Here is a 20,506-nt window from a genome sequence, read left to right on the forward strand (position 1 = left end):
TATATTCACACGGCCTTCTCCGCGGGGCCCCCGCTCACCCGCGGCCGCGCCGCCAGCCCACCTTCCCGCCACCACAGCTGCCGAGTTTTTCCGCGCGGGGAAGTGCCGTGCGCCGCCCGGGGCGAGGCGGGACGGCCGCGACCGCGCCGATTAATTACAGGGCCCCCCGTCTGCTGATGTCACGCAGAGACCGAAAGGGGCGGAGTTTCCAGCGGCCTCTGGCGGCTTCTGCCGTTTCTCAGAGGCATAAACACGTCCACAAATTTGTACAGGTTTAAAAAAATGAATAAATAAAAAAATTATTTTTATGCTTTTCTTTTCTGCTGACAGAAGACTAATTTAATCAGTACTGGAGGCAGGCAGGGCCAGTGTTTGGCCAGCGTTTATGTCTCAGTCAGGTGAAAGCTGGATTAGCGTGAGGCGTGAAACGTGCTAGCGGTAGCGAAGGCCCACGACGAGGTGCGACTGCAAAATGGAACACAGCCCTGTTTCCCCTGGCAACCCACTGAGTTTGGACAAACAACAGAGCGCCAATCTGCAGACACACGAGGGGCGAGAGAGAGAGAGAGAAAGCACGAGAGCAAGATGGGGTGGACAGAACAGGTGGACGAGAACAGAGGGAGAGAAAGATGACAGAACAGAAGCCGGGAGGAGAGGGGGTGAGAGAGGGAAAGAGCACAGAGAGAGAAAGGGAGGAGTGAGAAAGTAAGAGAGACACCAAGAGACTAAGAGGGAAGGAAGAAGGGAGAAAGAGAGAATGAGAAACAGATGGAAAACGCAGTCAGACCTGCAGTAAATCTTGGGCTGGTTGGTGCCACAGGAGCTAAAAGAGCATGAGAACACTGAAGGAAGGGGTGACCACGGAAACGCCAAATGGACTCAGAGGGGCAGGCGCAAATGCAAAAACATCTCCCACTGTAGCCACCCCCCCCCATCCACCGACATACACTTCCGAAAAACAGCTAGCTGTAGCGCTCGGGCGTAGCCACGCTGATGTCTGTACGAGGGGGAGAGAGACAGCAGCGACGTTTCCTCGTGTGTGACAGCAAGAGGAGTGTGCCTGGCCTTATCTGGCCTGGTCTGGCCTGGCCTGGCCTGGCCTGGTCTGGCCTGGTCTGGCCTGGCCTGGCCTAGTCTGGCCTGGTCTGGCCTGGTCTGGCCTGGCCTGGCCTGGTCTGGCCTGGTCTGGCCTGGCCTGGCCTGGCCTGGCCTGGCCTGGCCTGGCCTAGTCTGGCCTGGTCTGGCCTGGTCTGGCCTGGTCTGGCCTGGTCTGGCCTGGTCTGGCCTGGCGGATGACTGGCGGATGACTGGCACGCGATTCCTTTTCCGAGGCGTGACGTTACCACGCCGGTTGCCATAGAACACAGAGCAGGGAAGACTGCATGAAATCCCCCGGTGATGAGAGCTTCAGTGCCAGAGCCCTGATGCAGAGACAGAGCAGGGCATCTAACACACCAACAGGCACAGCCCAAAGGCCCCAACCCGCAACAGGACACAAGACTGCACATCGATGCCATCCATCCAACACAGCGATGGGCACAGCCCAAAGGCCCTAACCCACAGCAGGACAAAAGACTGTACATCAATGCCATCCATTCAACACACCGACAGGCACAGCCCAAAGGCCCCAACCCACAACAGGACACAAGACTGCACATCGATGCCATCCATTCAACACACAACGGTACACACACTGGCCTTACAACAACACAATGAACCATGGGCAAGACCCTGTATAAACACCAGTCATGTATGGAATATTAGTCAGGTAAAAATAACACTGTTGGTTATGGTGCTGAATAAGGTAGGAGCAGTAGGCCTAACCATTTAATTGGCCAAACTCATGACCTAAGCTCGCTGGTTTAGGAGCTTTGGCAGCATTTTTGAGCTCAAAATCCAAGATCAAGAGGAGGGACGTTTCAGCGAGAACACAGAGAGTTCCACGAGAGCAAGGGATGAATTTGAATGTGTGCAAATACGCTCTTACCGAGAACGGCAAATTTGTGCGAGAGCAGAGTGTATTTGAGCGCGTGCGGGTGCAGTGGTGTGCGACAGCAGGGTAAATTTGAGGGCGCACATATATTTTTGCATGAGGAAAAAAAAGAATTGTGCTTTTCTGGCATTTAATTACTCTGCTCTGGACAGCTGCCAGAAAAATAACACCATACAGTGCCTCTAAACTGCCAGGGCGGCAGTGCGGTGCAGCAGTTAGGGAACTGGGTCTGCGCCTCCAGAGCAGTGCGTTTGATTCCCAGGTGAGGCTCTGACATTTTGCCCTTGGGCACGGTGCTTAACCTGGATCATAATCCCACCGGATTACGCCCAGCTGCATAACTGGACTCCGTGTACAGGAATGTAAGCTGTGTGAGTCGCTGGGGATAGGAGCGTTCGGCTGCATGCCTGCAACGAAACGCAATGTGACCTGAACGTCCAACACAAACTCCAACGCTCAGCGAGAGAAATATTAGCTGAGAAACTGAGGGTAATGTAACTCGGTCCCGAAGGAAATCTGCTCTCCGCTCACTGCACCCGACTCCGAGCAACACGTTTTACACCCGTGTTACCACCACCATCTCTTCGACAACCTTACGGCTAAAATCCAGATAACAAGAGCTCTTAGGTGTGAATCACTTCAGTTCATTACTCATTTCAGTTCAAGTGTGCTGTTAGACTGATTTCTTTTTATTGTCCTTTTCCACAAATCTTGTGTAAAACAAAAGGCCACAGTGCATAAAAATACATTAAAATATACACAAAAAATAGACCAAATTTGAAAAATACCAGCTCAACAATAAACACGACAGTTAACAGACAAGCTGAAGATGTACAGGCGTGTACAGATGTACACCATTGCAGCTGTACAGCTGTGTGCACCTACCTCCTTGGACCTGAACATACATATCAGTGTCCAAAGCACAGGGCTTTTCCCCTTCATGTCATTTAATGTGTTTCATATGAATGTGCGCTCTCACACACACACACACGCAGACACATGCACGTACGCACATTAAACCACAGGCCTTATCTGCGTTATTGCATCGAGAGCCTGTTGGGAAGGGGGGTGGTGGGTGGGGGGGTGGAATTATTTATTCCCAGAGTGCGCCTGGGGGGGGCCCTGTCACCCCATTGCTAGGAGACGGCGGGCTCTAACCCGATTGAGCGGGGGGCGCGCTGAAGCGTATGCAAATCGGTGGCCATACGTCTGGGGCCCCCTCATCGGGTCTGAGCGCTGCGATGGGGGGACATTACCGTCACCGCGGCGAGCGAAACGCCTCCGCCCCGCGCCATTATTCCAGGAAGCGCCTTCGAACCCGCGCCGTTACTCCACCTTAAACTCAATAAGACCGCAGGAGAGCACACGCAGCCCACCTGGGGCTCTGCATCCCCCCCCCCAGGCTGACGGATGAGTCACAGCACGGGGTGGGGTGGGGTGGGGGGGCGGGGGGTTAAACAGCAGACTGCATATTCACACCAGGATAACATTTAACTACCCTCACACTACAACATCTACACAAGTAACACTTTCAGCTAAACACAGGTAGGGATACACTGACTAATTAACCAAGACAGCTAAAGGATAACTGTAGAGATTCGTCCCCCCCCCCATCCCAATGTAAATGGCCGTTCTACATGAGACAGAATGAGATTTGGGGTGGGAGGGGGCAGGCACCAACTGCAGCAGCTGTGAGATGAGAAACTGGCCAATCAGAGCCAGGCTATGGAGGAAGCAGATTAATGTAACAGTGCTACGGTAATGAGCTACGGCTGCTCATTGTATTAAACACGGATAAGTAATGTTATTATTATCGCTGTCGTGGCATAAAGCTCACGCACACCGCGTCCCTCTGAGATGCATTTAAAGACGTTTTTAATCTACCGGTTTTCACACGGTGTAAAACGATTAGACTGAAGTATTCATTTATGGCGCTGCTGGTGTGATGTCCCACCCGCACCACCCTCACCTCAGCCATCATGTGACCCTGCTGTTCTTCTGCACATCTGTGAACGCCTTGGAGCTGCAGGGGGAGGCAAATTAATAAAAGGTGCGACGCCGCGTAGCGCCAGCTGTCACAGCCCCGCCCACTTCCCGCCGCACAGCCGGCGGCTGACTCATCCGGGCCTGGCTGTAAATATTTTGACCGACGACGGGCGGCTTTGCTGATTCCATTACGGGATTTTAACATCAGACCCGAGCGCAGCGAGGAAGCGATCCAGAGCGCTGCGGGTGCAAAGCCAGCCTGCTGCACGGGAGCTGCTGCTGCTGCACGGGTGGTACTGCGCCTGCCGCCACCATCCTCTAGACTGAGGGACCGGAGGATTTTAATCACCCTCAAAAAAGCACCTCCTGCTTTCCTTTTCTCCCAGGTAATTAACTGAGAAATCAGCGCTACTGATTGGCCAGACCGTCTTCACACCTGACTGCCGGGGAAAGGGAGGGTGGAAAAGCAGCAGTTCTCGGCCCTCGAGGACCGTGATTTGAGGAAGGGGGCAGTACAGGACACTCACAAACCCCTTCTACAAGACCCAACCAATGCAAAGCTGGTCCTCTTTCCATAAGAGGTTCAAGGCAACCATGGAACCCCTTCAACCGTCCTCTCTCTCAGGCAGTGTGGTCCAGCCTTACCCATGGAGAGCCACAGGAGTCACAGAACCTTACTCAACCAATGTACAAGTGAATAACCACCACACCATGAGAGCTTCTACAGTTGGCTTCACTTCATCTTTGCCAATATCAAACCAAACAAAAGAGGTGGGCCAGGCACTGTATTCATAAAGCCTCTGAGCCACAGTGCTGAGCTGGGATTAGCGCTCCTTCTCTCAGACTCTTTATGAGTACAGAACCTGGTCTAGGCAATGAGCAAGGACGGATACCTGTTTGAAGTCAGAGTTTCCCATCATGCACTGCAGAATGTAGATGATGGGGTCTCCCTTCATCGGCGGCATGGGCTCCCAGCTCACCTCACAGGCGTGGTCATCCAGCCGCTCGATTCTGGGAGCTGGGGGGGGGGGGGCTTATTATACATTACAGTCCAAAGAGGTTTTTCAGTTCATTAACACAAACACAGGAGGTGAGAGCATGTGTTTGTATGGGCAAAGAAACAAATAAGCAGGATCATTGTTATTCAGTAACTGCATGTTGACTACATTCAATAATTTCCATGTGAATTTTTCAATAATAAACAAAGTACAGCATCACTGAAGTTTGGAGGCCATAGATTGGCTGTAGTTTCCACTGCTTTTAAGAGAGGGTTGGCTAGAGGGATGGAGGTATATTACGGAAGGGTGTTAGAGGAACCACACCTTTGAGTGGTGCAGGGGGAGAGAGGAGGGTGTGGATGGAGGGAGGGATAGAGGGATATAGAAAGATGACAGAGGAGTGCAGAGGGCTCGTACCTTTGAGCGGCGCGGGGGGGGAGAGGGGGGTGGTGAAAGTGTAAAGGGGGGAGAAGGGCCCCTCCCCCGCTTCGTTAAAGGCCTGGATGCGGAAGGTGTAAGAGGTAGACTCTGAAAGCCTCTGGACTTTGTGAGTGTGGCATGGTCCTCTGTATAAGGATATAAACCTGAAGGATGACACACAGAGAGAGACCAGAGAAAGAGAGATAAATGACTTCTGAAACTTCAATACCCATAATGTAGCTCTTCACCGTTTATCACCTACATAGGTGCTCTCTTTGACCGGGCCAGTTCTTAACTCTTCTCTTTGAGGAAGAGGCTGTAACTAATCCTGACAAGAGTGCAGAGAGTCTAGCCCACAGCTATTTATGGATTCCCCACTGAACACGGGCTTTTCTAACATTCGTGAAAACACAATAACATCTTTTTCAGTTGCCATTTACTGAGGGTCAAGCAAGGCAGACACAGGACCTGCATTCACACCTCACATTTGTGTGTGTGTGACACAACTTTCACTTCAATACGTGAAGAGCTGGTTTCACAGATTAAGCTCAGTTCTGGACTAAACTGAGTTTTGTAGAGAATCTTTATTCAGAATCTAACCAGTACCTTCTTTAAAATAAACTGCAACCGACGATAATAAAGAACATATTTTTTACTGCAAAGGTAAATAAATGTAATAAATAGTTTCATTTAATTGGTTAAACTATACTTTTTATTTACCATTTCACTGCTGGCCTTGTTACTCAGTTTAACATTAGCCAGCTTGCTAACGGTACCTGCTACCACAGTCACTGAGCGGACAGAGGTAGCAAGTCATGGTGCGTGGCACCAAACTCTGCGTTGCAGTTTGGTCCGGCAGGTACCGGACGTATGTGAACCCGGCGCCATGGCGGTACCAAAACTGCCACCGCCGTTCCCCTCTCTCACCTCCCGAGCTTGTCCTCCATCTGGAGGTGGTACTGGAGCGAGTCGGAGGGCGTGGCCTTCGCCGGCCCCTCCCCCCACTTCAGCCGCAGGGTCTGGTGGCTGAAGACGGTGCACTCCAGGCGGGGCGGCTGCGGGGGGAGGGGCTTCGTCTTCAGCTTGAGGGTGTGGCTAAACGGCCCCGCCCCCAGGCTGTTCAGCGCCTGGATTCGTATCCTGTCGAGAGAGGAGGCGGAGAGGGCGGAGTCAGAATTCTGACATCATAGGAGAGGCGACGGGAAAACAAGGAATAATTTACACTCCAACTGCCGACAGATGGAGAGGTTCCATAACACCCCTGGGATATTCAGGGACTGATAATCAGTATTTCCTGATATGAGACATCCTGGAAAAATAATACAGCTGGATATTTCACCAAAGGATTCTATTGCGGACTGTATATCTCATGTAGCTGTGAGGATGGTGTGTGTGTGTGTGTGTGTGTGTGTGTGTGTGTGTGTGTGTGTATATCTCACCTGTAGCTGGTGTCAGGCTGCAGATGGCGGATGCGTGTGTGTGTGTGTGCGTGTGTGTATATCTCACCTGTAGCTGGTGTCCGATGCGTGCGTGCGTGCGTGCGTGTGTGTGTGTGTGTGTGCGCGTGTGTGTGTGCGTGTGTGTGTTTCTCACCTGTAGCTGGTGTCAGGCTGCAGATGGCCGATGCGTGCGTGTGTGTGTGTGTGTGTGTGTGTGTGTGTGTGTATATCTCACCTGTAGCTGGTGTCAGGCTGCAGATGGCCGATGCGTGTGTGTGTGTGTGTGTGTGTGTGTGTGTGTGTGTGTGTGTGTGTGTATATCTCACCTGTAGCTGGTGTCAGGCTGCAGATGGCCGATGCGTGTGTGTGTGTGTGTGTGTGTGTGTGTGTGTGTGTGTGTGTGTGTGTGTGTGTGTGTGTGTGTGTCTCTCTATCTCACCTGTAGCTGGTGTCAGGCTGCAGATGGCGGATGACGTGGCGGGTGGTGGGTCCCACAGAGATGGGCTGCCGCTCCCCCAGGTCTATCAGGTAGGCGGTGATCTCGGCCCCGTTGTCGCAGGGGGGGTCCCAGCGCAGGCCCAGGCAGGACGAGGGGCACAGGGGGCCCACTCCCTCGCCTTCCTCCTCCTCCTCCTCCTCGTCCTCCTCTTCCTCCTGCAGGTCGCTCCACTCCGCCTCCTTCAGGGCCTGGACGCTGCTGACGGCCGCGGGCACAGAGCAGGGAGTCTGGCACAGCGTGACCTCACTGAAAGGCCCCGCCCCCGCCACGTTCACCGCCTGCACACAGAGTAACGCGCTTAGTGTGTACCTCACACTGTTTAACACACTGAGTATGTACCACACACAGTTTAACACGCTCAGTATGTACCACACACTGTTTAACACGCTCAGTATGTACCACACACAGTTTAACACGCTCAGTATGTACCACACACAGTTTAACACACTCAGTATGTACCACACACAGTTTAACACACTCAGTATATACCACACACAGTTAACCACACCCGGTATATACCACTAGCAAAGTTACCACCGTGAAATACTAAGACTGCAAGTGGAGTTGTGTGTGTTGTGACACCCCTAAGATTGCGGGTGAAGCTGTGTGCGTTGCCGGGCGTCGGCCTCTGCTCACCTGCACCCTGCAGAAGTAGATGGTCGCCGGGTTCAGGCCCTTCATCTCGTGGCTCAGCCCCGCCCCCGCGTAGCACACCTGCATGCTGCCCTCGGCCGCGCCCCACTCCAGCCGGAACTCCGTCACCTGCGCGCCGTTACTGGGCGGGCTCTGTCGCCGGGAGACAGCGGCAGGTCAGCGTTCCGGAAGGCCGGGAAACTCGCCAACCAAACTTAAATCACGAGGCCAAGCAAAGTTCCCTTTTCGGCTGTAACCTAAATTTATTTAGCTGCCAGTGACAGAAGGCTGTTTCGACAATCTAAAAACACCAAACTATCTTTTTTTCTTTTCCTCCGCTCAGGGCAAAAAAAAATTAATTTGTGAAATGCTGGCCTGGTTTAGAAACATAAATCTATTTCTCCAGGATCAGTTGACTTGGATTTGAGGTCTGTAATCTGTAACTGGGTTTTCCTTTCTTTAAAAATTCCGTTGTTTTGGCCCACGCTGAGAAGACGGCGGGAAATCTCACCTCCCAGCTCACCACCACGCAGGCGGGGGACTTGCAGGCCACATGGGGGGCCCTGCACGGCTCAGGGGCCCCGGGGCCGGTCGTGACCTCACTGCGCTCCGAGAAGGGCCCGTACTGAGGGAACCGCACACAAGGCACAGATCAGCACCGCGAAACCCCGAATCGTACCAAAACGTGTCATTACCACTTCTTAATTAATTAGGTCCATTTCATTACGGTAATCTCAAAGCAAGCGGGGTCCGATCTTATCGGAAACGGGCTGGCTGGTGTGGACGCAGTTTCCTGTTTCAGCCCAGCACTAAGACACCAGATTCACCTCATCGAGGTCCTGATCGAAGACCGTGATTGGTTGATTAGCAGAATTAGGTGTTGTGGTGCTGGGCTAAACAGAAGCCGGCGTGGGAGCAGAACAGGGCGGCGCAGAGGCGGTAGAACAGGTGGGCGGCAAACGGATGGCGGGGTGGCAGGCAGAACAGGCTGGCAGAAATGGGCGGTGGGGCTTGCACGGGGCAGAACAGGGCAGGGTGTGACAGGGTAGAGCAGAACAGGGTGGGGTGAGGCTGGGCGTGGCAGGGCAGGGTGTGACAGGGTAGGGCAGAACGAGGCGGGGCAGGACAGGGTGTGACAGGGTGGGGCAGGACAGGCCGGGGCGGGGCAGGGCAGGGTGTGACAGGGTAGGGCAGACAGGCGGGCGGGGCAGGGCAGGGTGTGACAGGATAGGGCAGAACGAGGCGGGGCGGGGCAGGACAGGCCGGGGCGGGGCAGGCAGGCTCTCACCCCGGCTTTGTTGGCCGCACGCAGGCGGAAGCTGTAGCTCTTCCCCGGGAGCAGGCTGCTGACGGTGCAGTCCAGCTCCGCGCCCTGGTACACCTCCCTGTGCTCCTCCCCCTGCGCCTCCGTCACCTCCAGGGTGTAGCAGGACACCGCGCAGCCTCCGTCCACCAGGGGGGGCCCTAGGACACACGCAGTGCAGGGCATCACACACTCAGCTCATTCACAGCCCACAGTGTAAACATGCAGGCACCAAACTGGTTTAAAAGCACACTGAGGTAAGGCAGATTCAGATAACATTTAGAGACTACAATGAGGCATTGTCAACTCTCGTCTAGAGCAGTGTTCCTGGAGGGCCCAATCGTACTCAACACACATAGAAGTTAAATGAATTGGCTTTTGCTGACTGTACACCTTAGTGAAAAGAGAAAGAAGCCTTTACATGAACTTGAAGGCGGCGTACGTGTTTCAATTCCGTTTTTACCAAGAAGCGTGTGGTTTATCCACCTACGCTAACCCACCCGCTCTTCTGTAACACCTTTTTTTCTACCATCTCAACAAAAGAAGAGTTTGCATTTGTACTACTTCCTCTGTACTTCTAAGTGTAGAGACATGCATGAAGGTCATAGCGAGGCCTTACAGTCCTAAACAGGAAGCAGTGATTTTCCATGCCACTCATAAATAAAGAAGCTGGTAAGTTGCCTCACCCAGTTACTTTAGTCTAAATTTACTAGGCATTTTCTGGTAAAAACAAAAAACTAGCAGAAATAAGACGAGTTCAGGACAACAAACAGACACGCAGACAGACAGACACACACATACACACACAGACACAGACTAACACGCAGAGACACACAGACAGACAGAGAAACTGACACACACAGACACACACACACAGATAGAGAGACACACAGAGACACAGACACACACACACACACACACACACACACACACAGCCACGCCCGGCGGGGTGCAGGGCGGGGCGTGGTGCAGAACTCACCCCAGCGCAGCTGCAGCTCCCTGGCTTTGGGCCGGCCCACCACCCTGGGGGGCAGGCAGGGCCCGGGGGGCACGGCGGGGGTGTGCACCTGCAGGGTGTCTGACAACTACAACACAACCACAGTAAATCCTGCTGTCACTGGCAAAACCAGCGATTATCCCTGTTCACTAACAGAGGTACAGCTGTCACACGTTCATAGCGTAGGTGCGTGCCTCACAAGCGTACCTGCCAGCGTATTGCGGCCGTTGGCCAAGTGTATAGCTTAGCGGCTGTGTGCTTTAGCCTGTTTCCAGCTTAGCGCGCTGTGTGCTCAAGCTGTATAGCGTTAGCGCTTCTAAAGCGGCCTGATGGTGCTGAAGGCTACTCAAGCTTACTTAGCGGCCGTTGCTCAGCTGATTGCGTTAGCGCTGGCTCCTGTAACATAGTGGCTTTTATGCTAAGCTGTATTAGCATTAGCGTGGCCTGTTGTGCTCAAGCTGTAATGTATAGCATTAGCGGCCTCGTTGTGTGCTCAAGCTGTATTAGCGTTGCGCGTGGCTCCTGATCTTGGGCTACAAGCTGTATTAGCATTAGCGGCCAGATGTGCTCAAGCTGTATTAGCATTAGCGCGTGCAGCTGATAGATTGGCGAGCTTGATACATAGTATGTAGCTTGCGCGTGTCTCAAGCTATCTAGCGGCCTGTTGTGCTCAAGCTGTATTAGCGTTAGCGGCCTGTTGTGCTCAAGCTGTATTAGCGTTAGCGGCCTGTTGTGCTCAAGCTGTATTAGCGTTACCCTGTTGTGCTGTTGTCGTAGCATTTACGGTGCATTGCATCTGAGCTGTAATAGCATTACCAGTGCTTGTGTTCAAGATGGACTACGATTAGCTATGTGTAGTGTTTGAGCTGTACTAGCATTTGTGGTGTTCAGATGTACTAGCATTTCCAGTGTGTTGTGTTCCAGCAGTATTAGCATTAGCCCTGCGTTGTGTTCCAGCAATATTAGCATTAGCGGTTAAGTTCCAGTTGTACTAACAGAGTTTGGAAAGTGTTAGCGGTACGTCCGTAGTACTCACTGGGCTCTGGCCCCCCTGACTGATGCAGTAGACCCTGGTCTGGTAGGAGGAGCCAGGCTTCAGTCCATCGCAAACACACTCCAGGGCAGAACCTCTGTACACCACCTCCCACAAGGCACCTGAAACACGTGCGCACACAGACACACACACACAAACCAAACGCACAGACACTGTCAAGCATCAATACAATGAGAAAAGCTCCAAGTACTTTAAATTCCGTTTGCTTAGATGGGAACATACCGTTCGATCCTTCTGATATCTCGACAACGTACTCTGTGATTTCTGCTCCTCCATCATCACTAGGGGGCTCTAGACAAAGAACCACAGCACTGAGCGCTCCAGTCATTAACCTCAAACATCAGTGTTATCAAAAAGGGTGTGATAGGTGTGTGCATGTGTGTGTGTCTATGCGTGCGTGTCTGTATGTGTACCTGTATGTGTGCCTGTGTCTCTGTGTGCGTGAGTGTGTGTGCATGTCAGTGCCTGGTGTGTGTTTGTGTACGCATGCATGTGTGTAAGTGTGTGTGTGTGTGTCTGTGTCTGTGTGTGCGTTTGTGTACATGTGTCTATGTGTGCGTGTGTCCGTGTGTGTGTTTGTGTATGCATGCATGTGTCTGTGCCTATGTGTGTGCGTTTATGTACACGTGCATGTGTCTGTACTTGTGTGTTTGTGTATGTATGCATGTGTGTGTCAGTGTGTGCATTTGTGCATGTGTGTGTGCGTGTGCGTGTGTGTGCACCATCCTGCACTCACCCCAGGACATCTTGAAGCTGTTGGGGTTCACCTTGCCCCTGACGGCGAGCCTGCAGGGGTTTCTGGGAGAGTCGGGGGAGGTGCTGAACTCTGACACCGGGCTGGGGTTGCTTTTCCCCTCCGCGTTATACGCCAACACCTGGGGAAAATCGTACAGAGAGAGGAAACCCATACGGCCATCAGGAACCATCAAATCATCAGTGTCCTCATAAACACCACCCATCAAATCAGTAGTCTCATAAACACCACCCATTAAAATCAGTCTTCTCATGAACATGGCCCTGTAGTAACATGATTTATATATATCATAAAGAGGAAAAACAAACCCGATTTGTTGGAAATCAGCATGTTTGGACACAGGGTGCCTCTGGAGGTCACCTGAGCTAACCACAGCGCACGTTGACCTGGACCATGGCGGTCACGGGAATTAACAACAAATGCTTCGCAAGCAAAGAAAACAGCATTTGCTTAAATGTTATGGGCATCCACCTCGAGGCACATGACCACCTGCAGTCTCTGAAATACTGAAGTGACTCACAGGTGACCGAGAACAGACAAGAGGGTAAATGCAGCCATTTTATCTCCTGAAGAGTCTCAGTGTGTGCTGGTTTATGTTCGCTCCGTAAAATTAAAAAAACAAGATGTAACAAGCTACCTGTGTAGTTAACTGCTTTAATTGACCAGGTAAGCGCTAAGTAACAACACAAACCTGCAAATGCCACAGCTCTCCAAGGGGGAGATTACTGCTGTAATGCATCTCTATGCCTATCCCGCTGTGTAAACAGAGCCATAAAAATACCGTACGGAAAACTGTAGGAAGTCGGCCTATATAAGGGTCTCTTCTTCATTAGATGCAGAGGATGTGTTCTATTCCGTTCAGCGTGGCCAGGGGATATAATAACTGGGCTGAATTGGTAGGAGGCAGTATTTGTTTACGTTATCATTATCACAAACCCGATTAGGGAGAGCGCCAGAGAGCCCGTCCAACGCGCCAGGAGCCCGTAATCAAACGCTGAGCCGCGAGAGGGTGGCCAACCACGCGCTTCAGGACGCGCGGGGGTGGCGAGACGGATTACCGCGCTCCTCTTTTTACCGAAACGCAACACAACCTGCCCCCTCCCCGCCCGCATAGACTCTCTCTCTCTCCCTGGCAACGGTGACGTTCCGGGCGTGCCACGCACAGAGCGAACGGGGGCGAGCGCACCCCACCGCAGTCAGCCGCAGAGAGGCGGAGGCTGAGCGCAGCCGCTAGCGCGCTAGCGCTCCCGGCTCATAGCGCCCGATCCTATGGACACTCCCACAGCAGACGCCATGTTACAGTGACGGTGATAGCCGTGTGATTATGAACTACGATAGCTCTCCCCTTAAAAGAGAGAAGGGCTGTGCACTGGATGGCAAACCTGAACCAGTAGCGAAAGGCAGAAGAAAAATAAGAGCACAGTTGAAAAACAGACCAACCGGAAGCCATCTTGTGCGTCTAGTAAGTCATGCTCGGAGGCTACATCTGACAAAGGCGATATCACAACAAACTAAACAATGCAGTAAAGCTTGCACACCAAACTCACTGTACATCTTTATTAAACAATGTTTGACCCCATGTGGATGTTTGTCAGGTTTTCAAAAAAAAAAAAAAAAGAAAAAAGATCCCCAAGAAGATCCACAGGATGAAAACGTGGTTTGAATAAAGGTGTATACTGAGTTTCAGTGTGCAGGTTTTACTGAATTGTTCACATTGCTCACCCAGCCCAGCACCTGGTCTGATGTGTGAATATTCATCATCATTACGTAGGGATATCGCAATAACCCTCACGATATCGCAATAACTCACAACGCTCTAGGTCGAAAGCACAATTCCCAAGGTCGCCGCGGTTCGGTGAGAGCGGAGGTCTGAATGAAAAATGGCGTTGATAGCGTGGGAGGAGGGCGTGGTTTCCGACGCGCTAATTCGCCAGAGATCGTCACCAATTTTGCAGTGTGACACGCTTAAAAGCCATGGGGTATTCATCCTGCTCGCTCCGACCCCCCCACCCACCCCCACCCCCTGGGCCCGGTGTCTGACAAAACTCTGCGGAGACTAAATGACGTTAGCCAGGGCGAAGGCGTGAGTCACAACCCCTCCCCCCCCCCCCCCCACTTCCTCCGGAGCAGAGCAGAGCGCTCGAAATGAAAGCCACGTCCCGCTAAGTGGGGATGAAAAGACCGGCGGTCCCGTCAGAAGGAAGGCAGAGGCACCCGGCCATCCCGTCGGACAGGAGACAGAGGCACCCGGCCGCCCCGTCGGAAAGGAGGCAGAGGCACCCGGCCGTCCCGTCGGACAGGAGACAGAGGCACCCGGCCGTCCCGTCGTAAAAGGAGACAGCTCTCACCCTGAACTTGTACTTGGTGCTCCGGTGGAGGTTCTTCACTGTGCAGGAGAGCTCGTCGCCGTCGTACCTGGGCTGGAACCCGTAGCCCTAAACGCAGGGGACAAAGCGAGAGAGGGTGAATATTAACCCCGCGGGGCGAGCGGGGCGACAGACAGAGACAGGGAGAGCAGGGAGTCGGGGGGGGGGGGGGACTCAGGGGCCCTGGAGAACGTCAGTTGGGACAGCGAGTTTAAATGAGCTGCTGAAGCTGAAGACTGTCAGACACAGGGACTGGGACTGCCAGGGTGGGGCCAGTGCCAGTGCAGCAGCCCCACAGGACACAGTACATCCACCGACAGTACATCCACAGGACACAGGACACAGTACATCACTGATCCAGTGCTGAGGGGTCAGGGGGTCGACTGCCAGCAGACAATTACTGAAACAGTGGAAGACTGAAGCAGATATCGGTGAGGCAGAGGGTGAGCGGGTGATTGTTTAAATGTTGGATTTTGGCAGGTGACTGTGGGGTTGGGGGGGGGCATGACTGGGTGATTGTTTTAATGTTAGATGTTGTCGGGTGTTCATGGGGGTGGGGGGTGGGGGGCATGAGCGGGGATCGTTTAAATGTTGGATTTTGGCAGGTGACTGTGGGGTTGGGGGGCATGACTGGGTGATTGTTTTAATGTTGGATGTTGTCGGGTGTTCGTGGGGTTGGGGGGGCATGATGGGGTGATTGTTTTAATGTTGGATGTTGTCAAGTCTCTGGGGGGGGGGCATGAGCGGGGGATTGTTTGACTGTTGGATGTTGGCGGGTGACTGTGGGGGGAGCATGAGCGCGTGATTCTCTGAACGTTGGCGGGTTTCCGTGCGGGGGCAGGTGACCAGGGCGGGGGCCTGCTCTCACCGAGCCCTCCTCCTCCATGTCCAGGATGTAGAAGATGTCGTCCTCGGCGGGGGAGCTGTTCGGGCGCTGCCACCGTAAGCAGAGCCAGGTCACGCCAGCCTGCACCAGCTCAGGGCTGGCAGGAACCGCCGGCACGCTGCCCGAGGTGAAGAGGTCAACCGCCTCGCTGTAGCCACTGTGCCACGGAGAGAGAGAGAGAGAGTGTTACAGTACCAGTTTCATCATCACAAACACACTACACTGAAGACACTGTGCCACAGAGAGCCTGTTACATTACCCGTCTCATCATCACAAACACACTACACTGAAGACACTGCATTACAAAGAGAGAGAGCCTGTTACAGTAAGCATGTCCTCATAATAATCACACATACAGCTCCATTAAACAGAGCAAAGGCCAAAGGCTCATTTCCCCTGTGTTCCTCTGGGCGGGGGGACTGATTGGCAAACCTTATGCAAATGACATATGCTGACATATACTGTACAAACAATTCAATTTATGATATGATTAAATATACTCAGTAGTACTGCAATATATAGTTACATCTGAATGTGGAAATAATTTGTGTATTTGCCAATACACTGTGGAGTGTTGCAAGAACATAACTATAAATTTTCCTTTTTGTTTTAGGGAAGAGGGACAGCAGCACTGTGAGCGTAATAAAAAAGACAACAGAGGAGAGAGCTAGAGAAAGAGAAAGAGCGGGTGGAGCGATGAGAAAGGAAAGGAACGTGTGTTAAGCTGTCATATGGGGAGAAGAGAGATTGCGGTATTACTTTAGGTGGCATGTGCAGTTTTCAGTGCCCGCTCTGAACACGGTGCCCTACCTGGTGCCCATGTGGTTTTTGGCTGCCAGGCGGAAGGAGTATCTGGAGGCTGGCGAAAGCTTGGTCACCCGATACTGCTTCTGGGGTCCGTAGTAACACTGCTCAAACTCTCCTGTTCCTTTACCCTGCAGAAGGGCAGGAAGGCAAGACTGAGCTCACATCTGCTGCTCCCCCCGATCCACTCAGAACACTGCAACAGAACTTCACCCAGCAGCAGAGCGTGGAGCGACACCACACCCTCACCCTGCTGCTCCACGATCCACTCAGAACACTGCAACAAAACTTCACCCAGCAGCAGAGCGTGGAGCAACACCACACTCACACCCTGCTGCTCCACGATCCACTCAGAACACTGCAACAAAACTTCACCCAGCAGCAGAGCGTGGAGCGCCACCACACCCTCACCCTGCTGCTCCCCCGATCCACTCAGAACACTGCAACAAAACTTCACCCAGCAGCAGAGCGTGGAGCGCCACCACACTCACACCCTGCTGCTCCCCCCGATCCACTCAGAACACTGCAACAAAACTTCACCCAGCAGCAGAGCGTGGAGCGACACCACACTCACACCCTGCTGCTCCCCCCGATCCACTCAGAACACTGCAACAAAACTTCACCCAGCAGCAGAGCGTGGAGCGACACCACACTCACACCCTGCTGCTCCCCCGATCCACTCAGAACACTGCAACAAAACTTCACCCAGCAGCAGAGCGTGGAGCGACACCACCCTCACACCCTGCTGCTCCACGATCCACTCAGAACACTGCAACAGAACTTCACCCAGCAGCAGAGCGTGGAGCGACACCACACTCACACCCTGCTGCTCCCCCCGATCCACTCAGAACACTGCAACAAAACTTCACCCAGCAGCAGAGCGTGGAGCGCTCACCTCACACCCTGCGCTCCCCATCCACCAGAACACTGCAACAAAACTTCACCCAGCAGCAGAGCGTGGAGCGACTCCACACTCACACCCTGCTGCGCCCCCCGATCCTCTCAGAACACTGCAACAGAACTTCACCCAGCAGCAGAGCGTGGAGCGCCACCACACTCACACCCTGCCGCTCCCCCCGATCCACTCAGAACACTGCAACAAAACTTCACCCAGCAGCAGAGCGTGGAGCGACACCACACTCACACCCTGCCGCACCCCATCCACTCAGAACACTGCAACAGAACTTCACCCAGCAGCAGAGTGTGGAGCGCCACCACACTCACACCCTGCCGCTCCCCCCGATCCACTCAGAACACTGCAACAAAACTTCACCCAGCAGCAGAGTGCGGAGCGACACCACACTCACACCCTGCTGCTCCCCTCGATCCACTCAGAACACTGCAACAAAACTTCACCCAGCAGCAGAGTGCGGAGCGCCACCACACTCACACCCTGCCGCTCCCCCCGATCCACTCAGAACACTGCAACAAAACTTCACCCAGCAGAGCGTGGAGCGCCACCACACTCACACCCTGCTGCTCCAGATCCACTCAGAACACTGCAACAAAACTCCACCCAGCAGCAGAGCGTGGAGCGACACCACACCCTCACCCTGCCGCCCCAGATCCACTCAGAACACTACAGCATCGGCTGCAGGACGGGGATACGTTGTAATGTCACGTAAACTAATGAACGCACAGGCAGAGTCCGTTTAAAAACAGCCAGTCTCCATCCCCCCAGGACCCCTCATATAACACACAGAAACGGGGCCCTGACTCTACCTCATCCCACTGCAGGACGTAGTTCTGGATTTTGGAACCGTTGTCACAGGGAGCCTAAGAGAGGAACACGGGCATTACAGTCATTAATTAATTCATTAGCAAAAACATCAGAGATTTTATATATGTGATAAATATATAAGTGAGATATTTAACAGGCGAGTAGATCAGTCAGTTTGCTGTTACAGAGCAGCTCAGAATCTGCTGTTACTTTCTGTCCAAACTGAATGGCCGGGGTCGGCAGCGCAGTACCTTCCACTGCAGAGTGAGGGCGCTCTTGGTCCCGCTGCTCTTCCTCGGCGGGCTGGGGGTGTCCGGCTCACAGCTGAGCGTTGTGAAGCTGACGGGCTCAGAGACACTGCCCTGTAAACTATTATACAGGGCCTGGACCCTAGAGGTCGCCAAAGACACCATGTATGTTAGTTCACAAATGAGCACACTGCACCAAATGACACAGTCTATGCAAAACACAGTGTACTTAATGACATAGTACACATAAGCACAGTACACCTAATAACACAGTCACCTAATGACACAATCCATATAAGCACAGTCATCCAATGACACAGTCCACATAAACAGAGCATACCTAATGCCCCATCAGAATAAACACTGTGCACCTAATGACACGGTACATATAGACACAGCACAGCTGATAATGTATGTGTATGTAGTGCATCCCACTGCCACTCTGTGTGTAGGGCCTTTGGCTTTTGGATACACAGGGTACACTTCATGGGGGATCGATAGAAAAGCAGAGCATACTCTGAACTTCACCAACCTTGCATGGTAGTCTGTTGCTGGTCTTAGGTCTTCCACTGTTGCACTTAATTCTGGGCCACTAATGAAAGATGAGAGAAAAGAGAAAGCACTCTTATTCAGGGTGAAGTATAATGCTTACTTCCTCCGGAACATAATACAGCTAGTGATTAACTGAAGCCATTCAAGTGAAGTACCTTCACCTTTACATTACATAACATTTATCTGGCAGACGCTTTTATCAGAAGCGACGCGCAATAAGTGCATACCGAAGGTCATTGGAACAACTAGAAAACACAGGTCCGATAAGGTACAATACTCATTATGTAACAGTTGTCCATAGCCATGAACACATTAAGTCCAGTTCACACAGTAAGCATAAGCTAGGTCAGAAAGTAAGTCAAACTTGGAAGCATGACAACAAGCTACAACATCAAGATACCGACTTGTACTAACTGCTACACTAACCCTCGCACTCACCTGTACACAGCCTTGTACTAACCGATACACTACCCTCCTCACTCACCTGTATGCAGCCTTGTACTAACCACTACACTACCCTCCACTACCTGTACACAACCTTGTACTAGCAGCTACACTACCCTCCTCACTCACCTGTATGCAGCCTTGTACTAACCGCTACACTACCCTCCTCACTCACCTGTATGCAGCCTTGCACTAACCACTGCATTACCCTCCACTCACCTGTATGCAGCCTTGTACTAACCGCTACACTACCCTTCCTCACTCACCTGTATGCAGCCTTGTACTAAACGCTACATTACCCTCCGCTCACCTGCATGCAGCCTTGTACTAACCGCTACGTCTACCCTCCTCACTCACCTGCATGCAGCCTTGTACCAGCCACTACACTACCCTTCCTCACTCACCTGTATGCAGCCTTGTACTAACCACTACACTACCCTCCACTACCTGTACACAACCTTGTACTAACCGCTACGTCTACCCTCCTCACTCACCTGTATGCAGCCTTGTACAAACCGCTACACTACCCTCCACTACCTGTACACAACCTTGTACAAACCGCTACATTACTCTCCACTCACCTGTACATGGCCTTGTACTTGCCGTCCTTGCCGCTGCTGGACAGGGTGACCTCGTAGTTGAAGGGTCCTGAGCTTTTTTGGGCCTCTGGGGAGCTCTCCTCGTTCCCCGGCGCCACCGGGGCGGCCCATTTCAGCTGCACCGTCCGGGCCTGGACCTCCACCACCTAGACACAAAAAAAAAAAACTATGAAAAAGAAAGAAAAAGCCCCAAATAACACTATTTGCGCATTCATTTTTGAACACAATCAATAAGAAAACAAAGCATAAGAAGAGTAGTTGAAGCAATTCAACTAGAATTATGATTATGGCAAAAGGGGGGGGGTGGGGGCTAGGTTAAGAGTAATTCTAAGGAATATAAACAGCACAATAATTTCAGACTTGACATGAGACACAAATGGCTCATATCTACAGAACTCAACTGCAGCTCAGCTCATTCATGACCCGAGCAGTGGCAAAGACTTTTACCAGTAGAGGGCGCCAAACCACAAGGAAACTCCACCCCAGATCATAGCCTGAGAAAGACGCTCTACTTCTAAGTTCTGAGAGCACTGCACCTTTGTCTACCCAGACAGCCTGAATCTACAGGAGCAGTTTAAAATGCTGGTTCTGCAGTTCTGCTGATGGTGTCTGGATTTGTGCTTGGTTTCTGTCCTTACATATGATAATGACTCTGCACCGACAGACCAAACCATTGTTCATTTGGACCTCATTTGCATACTGTCATGTATAAATATCCATATGGTGGCCATTTCATGTAATGCAAACTGTTAAAAACTATTACAAAGGAGCACTTAGCGGGACCAAAACATCACTGCAAAAATGACAGAAA

The 20,506-nt window shown here is 52.3% G+C and overlaps 1 protein-coding gene across 4 annotated transcripts in view; it reads right to left on the minus strand.

Moving 5' to 3' along the window:
- fndc3a (fibronectin type III domain containing 3A) overlaps positions 1-20,506 on the minus strand; it is a 72,911-nt gene that overhangs the window by 3,471 nt on the left and 48,934 nt on the right. For all 4 annotated transcript variants that reach the window (XR_010324441.1, XM_064301687.1, XM_064301689.1 and 1 more), the window contains 18 exons: positions 19,678-19,841; positions 18,633-18,692; positions 18,104-18,242; positions 17,855-17,908; positions 16,139-16,263; positions 15,311-15,485; positions 14,425-14,511; positions 12,059-12,197; positions 11,545-11,613; positions 11,305-11,423; positions 10,251-10,356; positions 9,257-9,432; positions 8,480-8,593; positions 7,972-8,121; positions 7,276-7,613; positions 6,325-6,537; positions 5,395-5,561; positions 4,873-4,997 (listed from right to left, as the gene is read on the minus strand). Coding sequence is in view for 3 of the 4 variants with exons in the window: in XM_064301687.1 (XP_064157757.1) it covers positions 4,873-4,997; positions 5,395-5,561; positions 6,325-6,537; positions 7,276-7,613; positions 7,972-8,121; positions 8,480-8,593; positions 9,257-9,432; positions 10,251-10,356; positions 11,305-11,423; positions 11,545-11,613; positions 12,059-12,197; positions 14,425-14,511; positions 15,311-15,485; positions 16,139-16,263; positions 17,855-17,908; positions 18,104-18,242; positions 18,633-18,692; positions 19,678-19,841 (2,520 nt within the window). In the remaining variant the exon portion in view is untranslated. The remainder of the gene's footprint in view (positions 1-4,872; positions 4,998-5,394; positions 5,562-6,324; positions 6,538-7,275; positions 7,614-7,971; positions 8,122-8,479; positions 8,594-9,256; positions 9,433-10,250; positions 10,357-11,304; positions 11,424-11,544; positions 11,614-12,058; positions 12,198-14,424; positions 14,512-15,310; positions 15,486-16,138; positions 16,264-17,854; positions 17,909-18,103; positions 18,243-18,632; positions 18,693-19,677; positions 19,842-20,506) is intronic.

The sequence above is a fragment of the Anguilla rostrata genome, chromosome 12 (genome assembly GCF_018555375.3).
Source record: "Anguilla rostrata isolate EN2019 chromosome 12, ASM1855537v3, whole genome shotgun sequence".
Taxonomy (NCBI): Eukaryota; Metazoa; Chordata; class Actinopteri; order Anguilliformes; family Anguillidae; genus Anguilla; species Anguilla rostrata.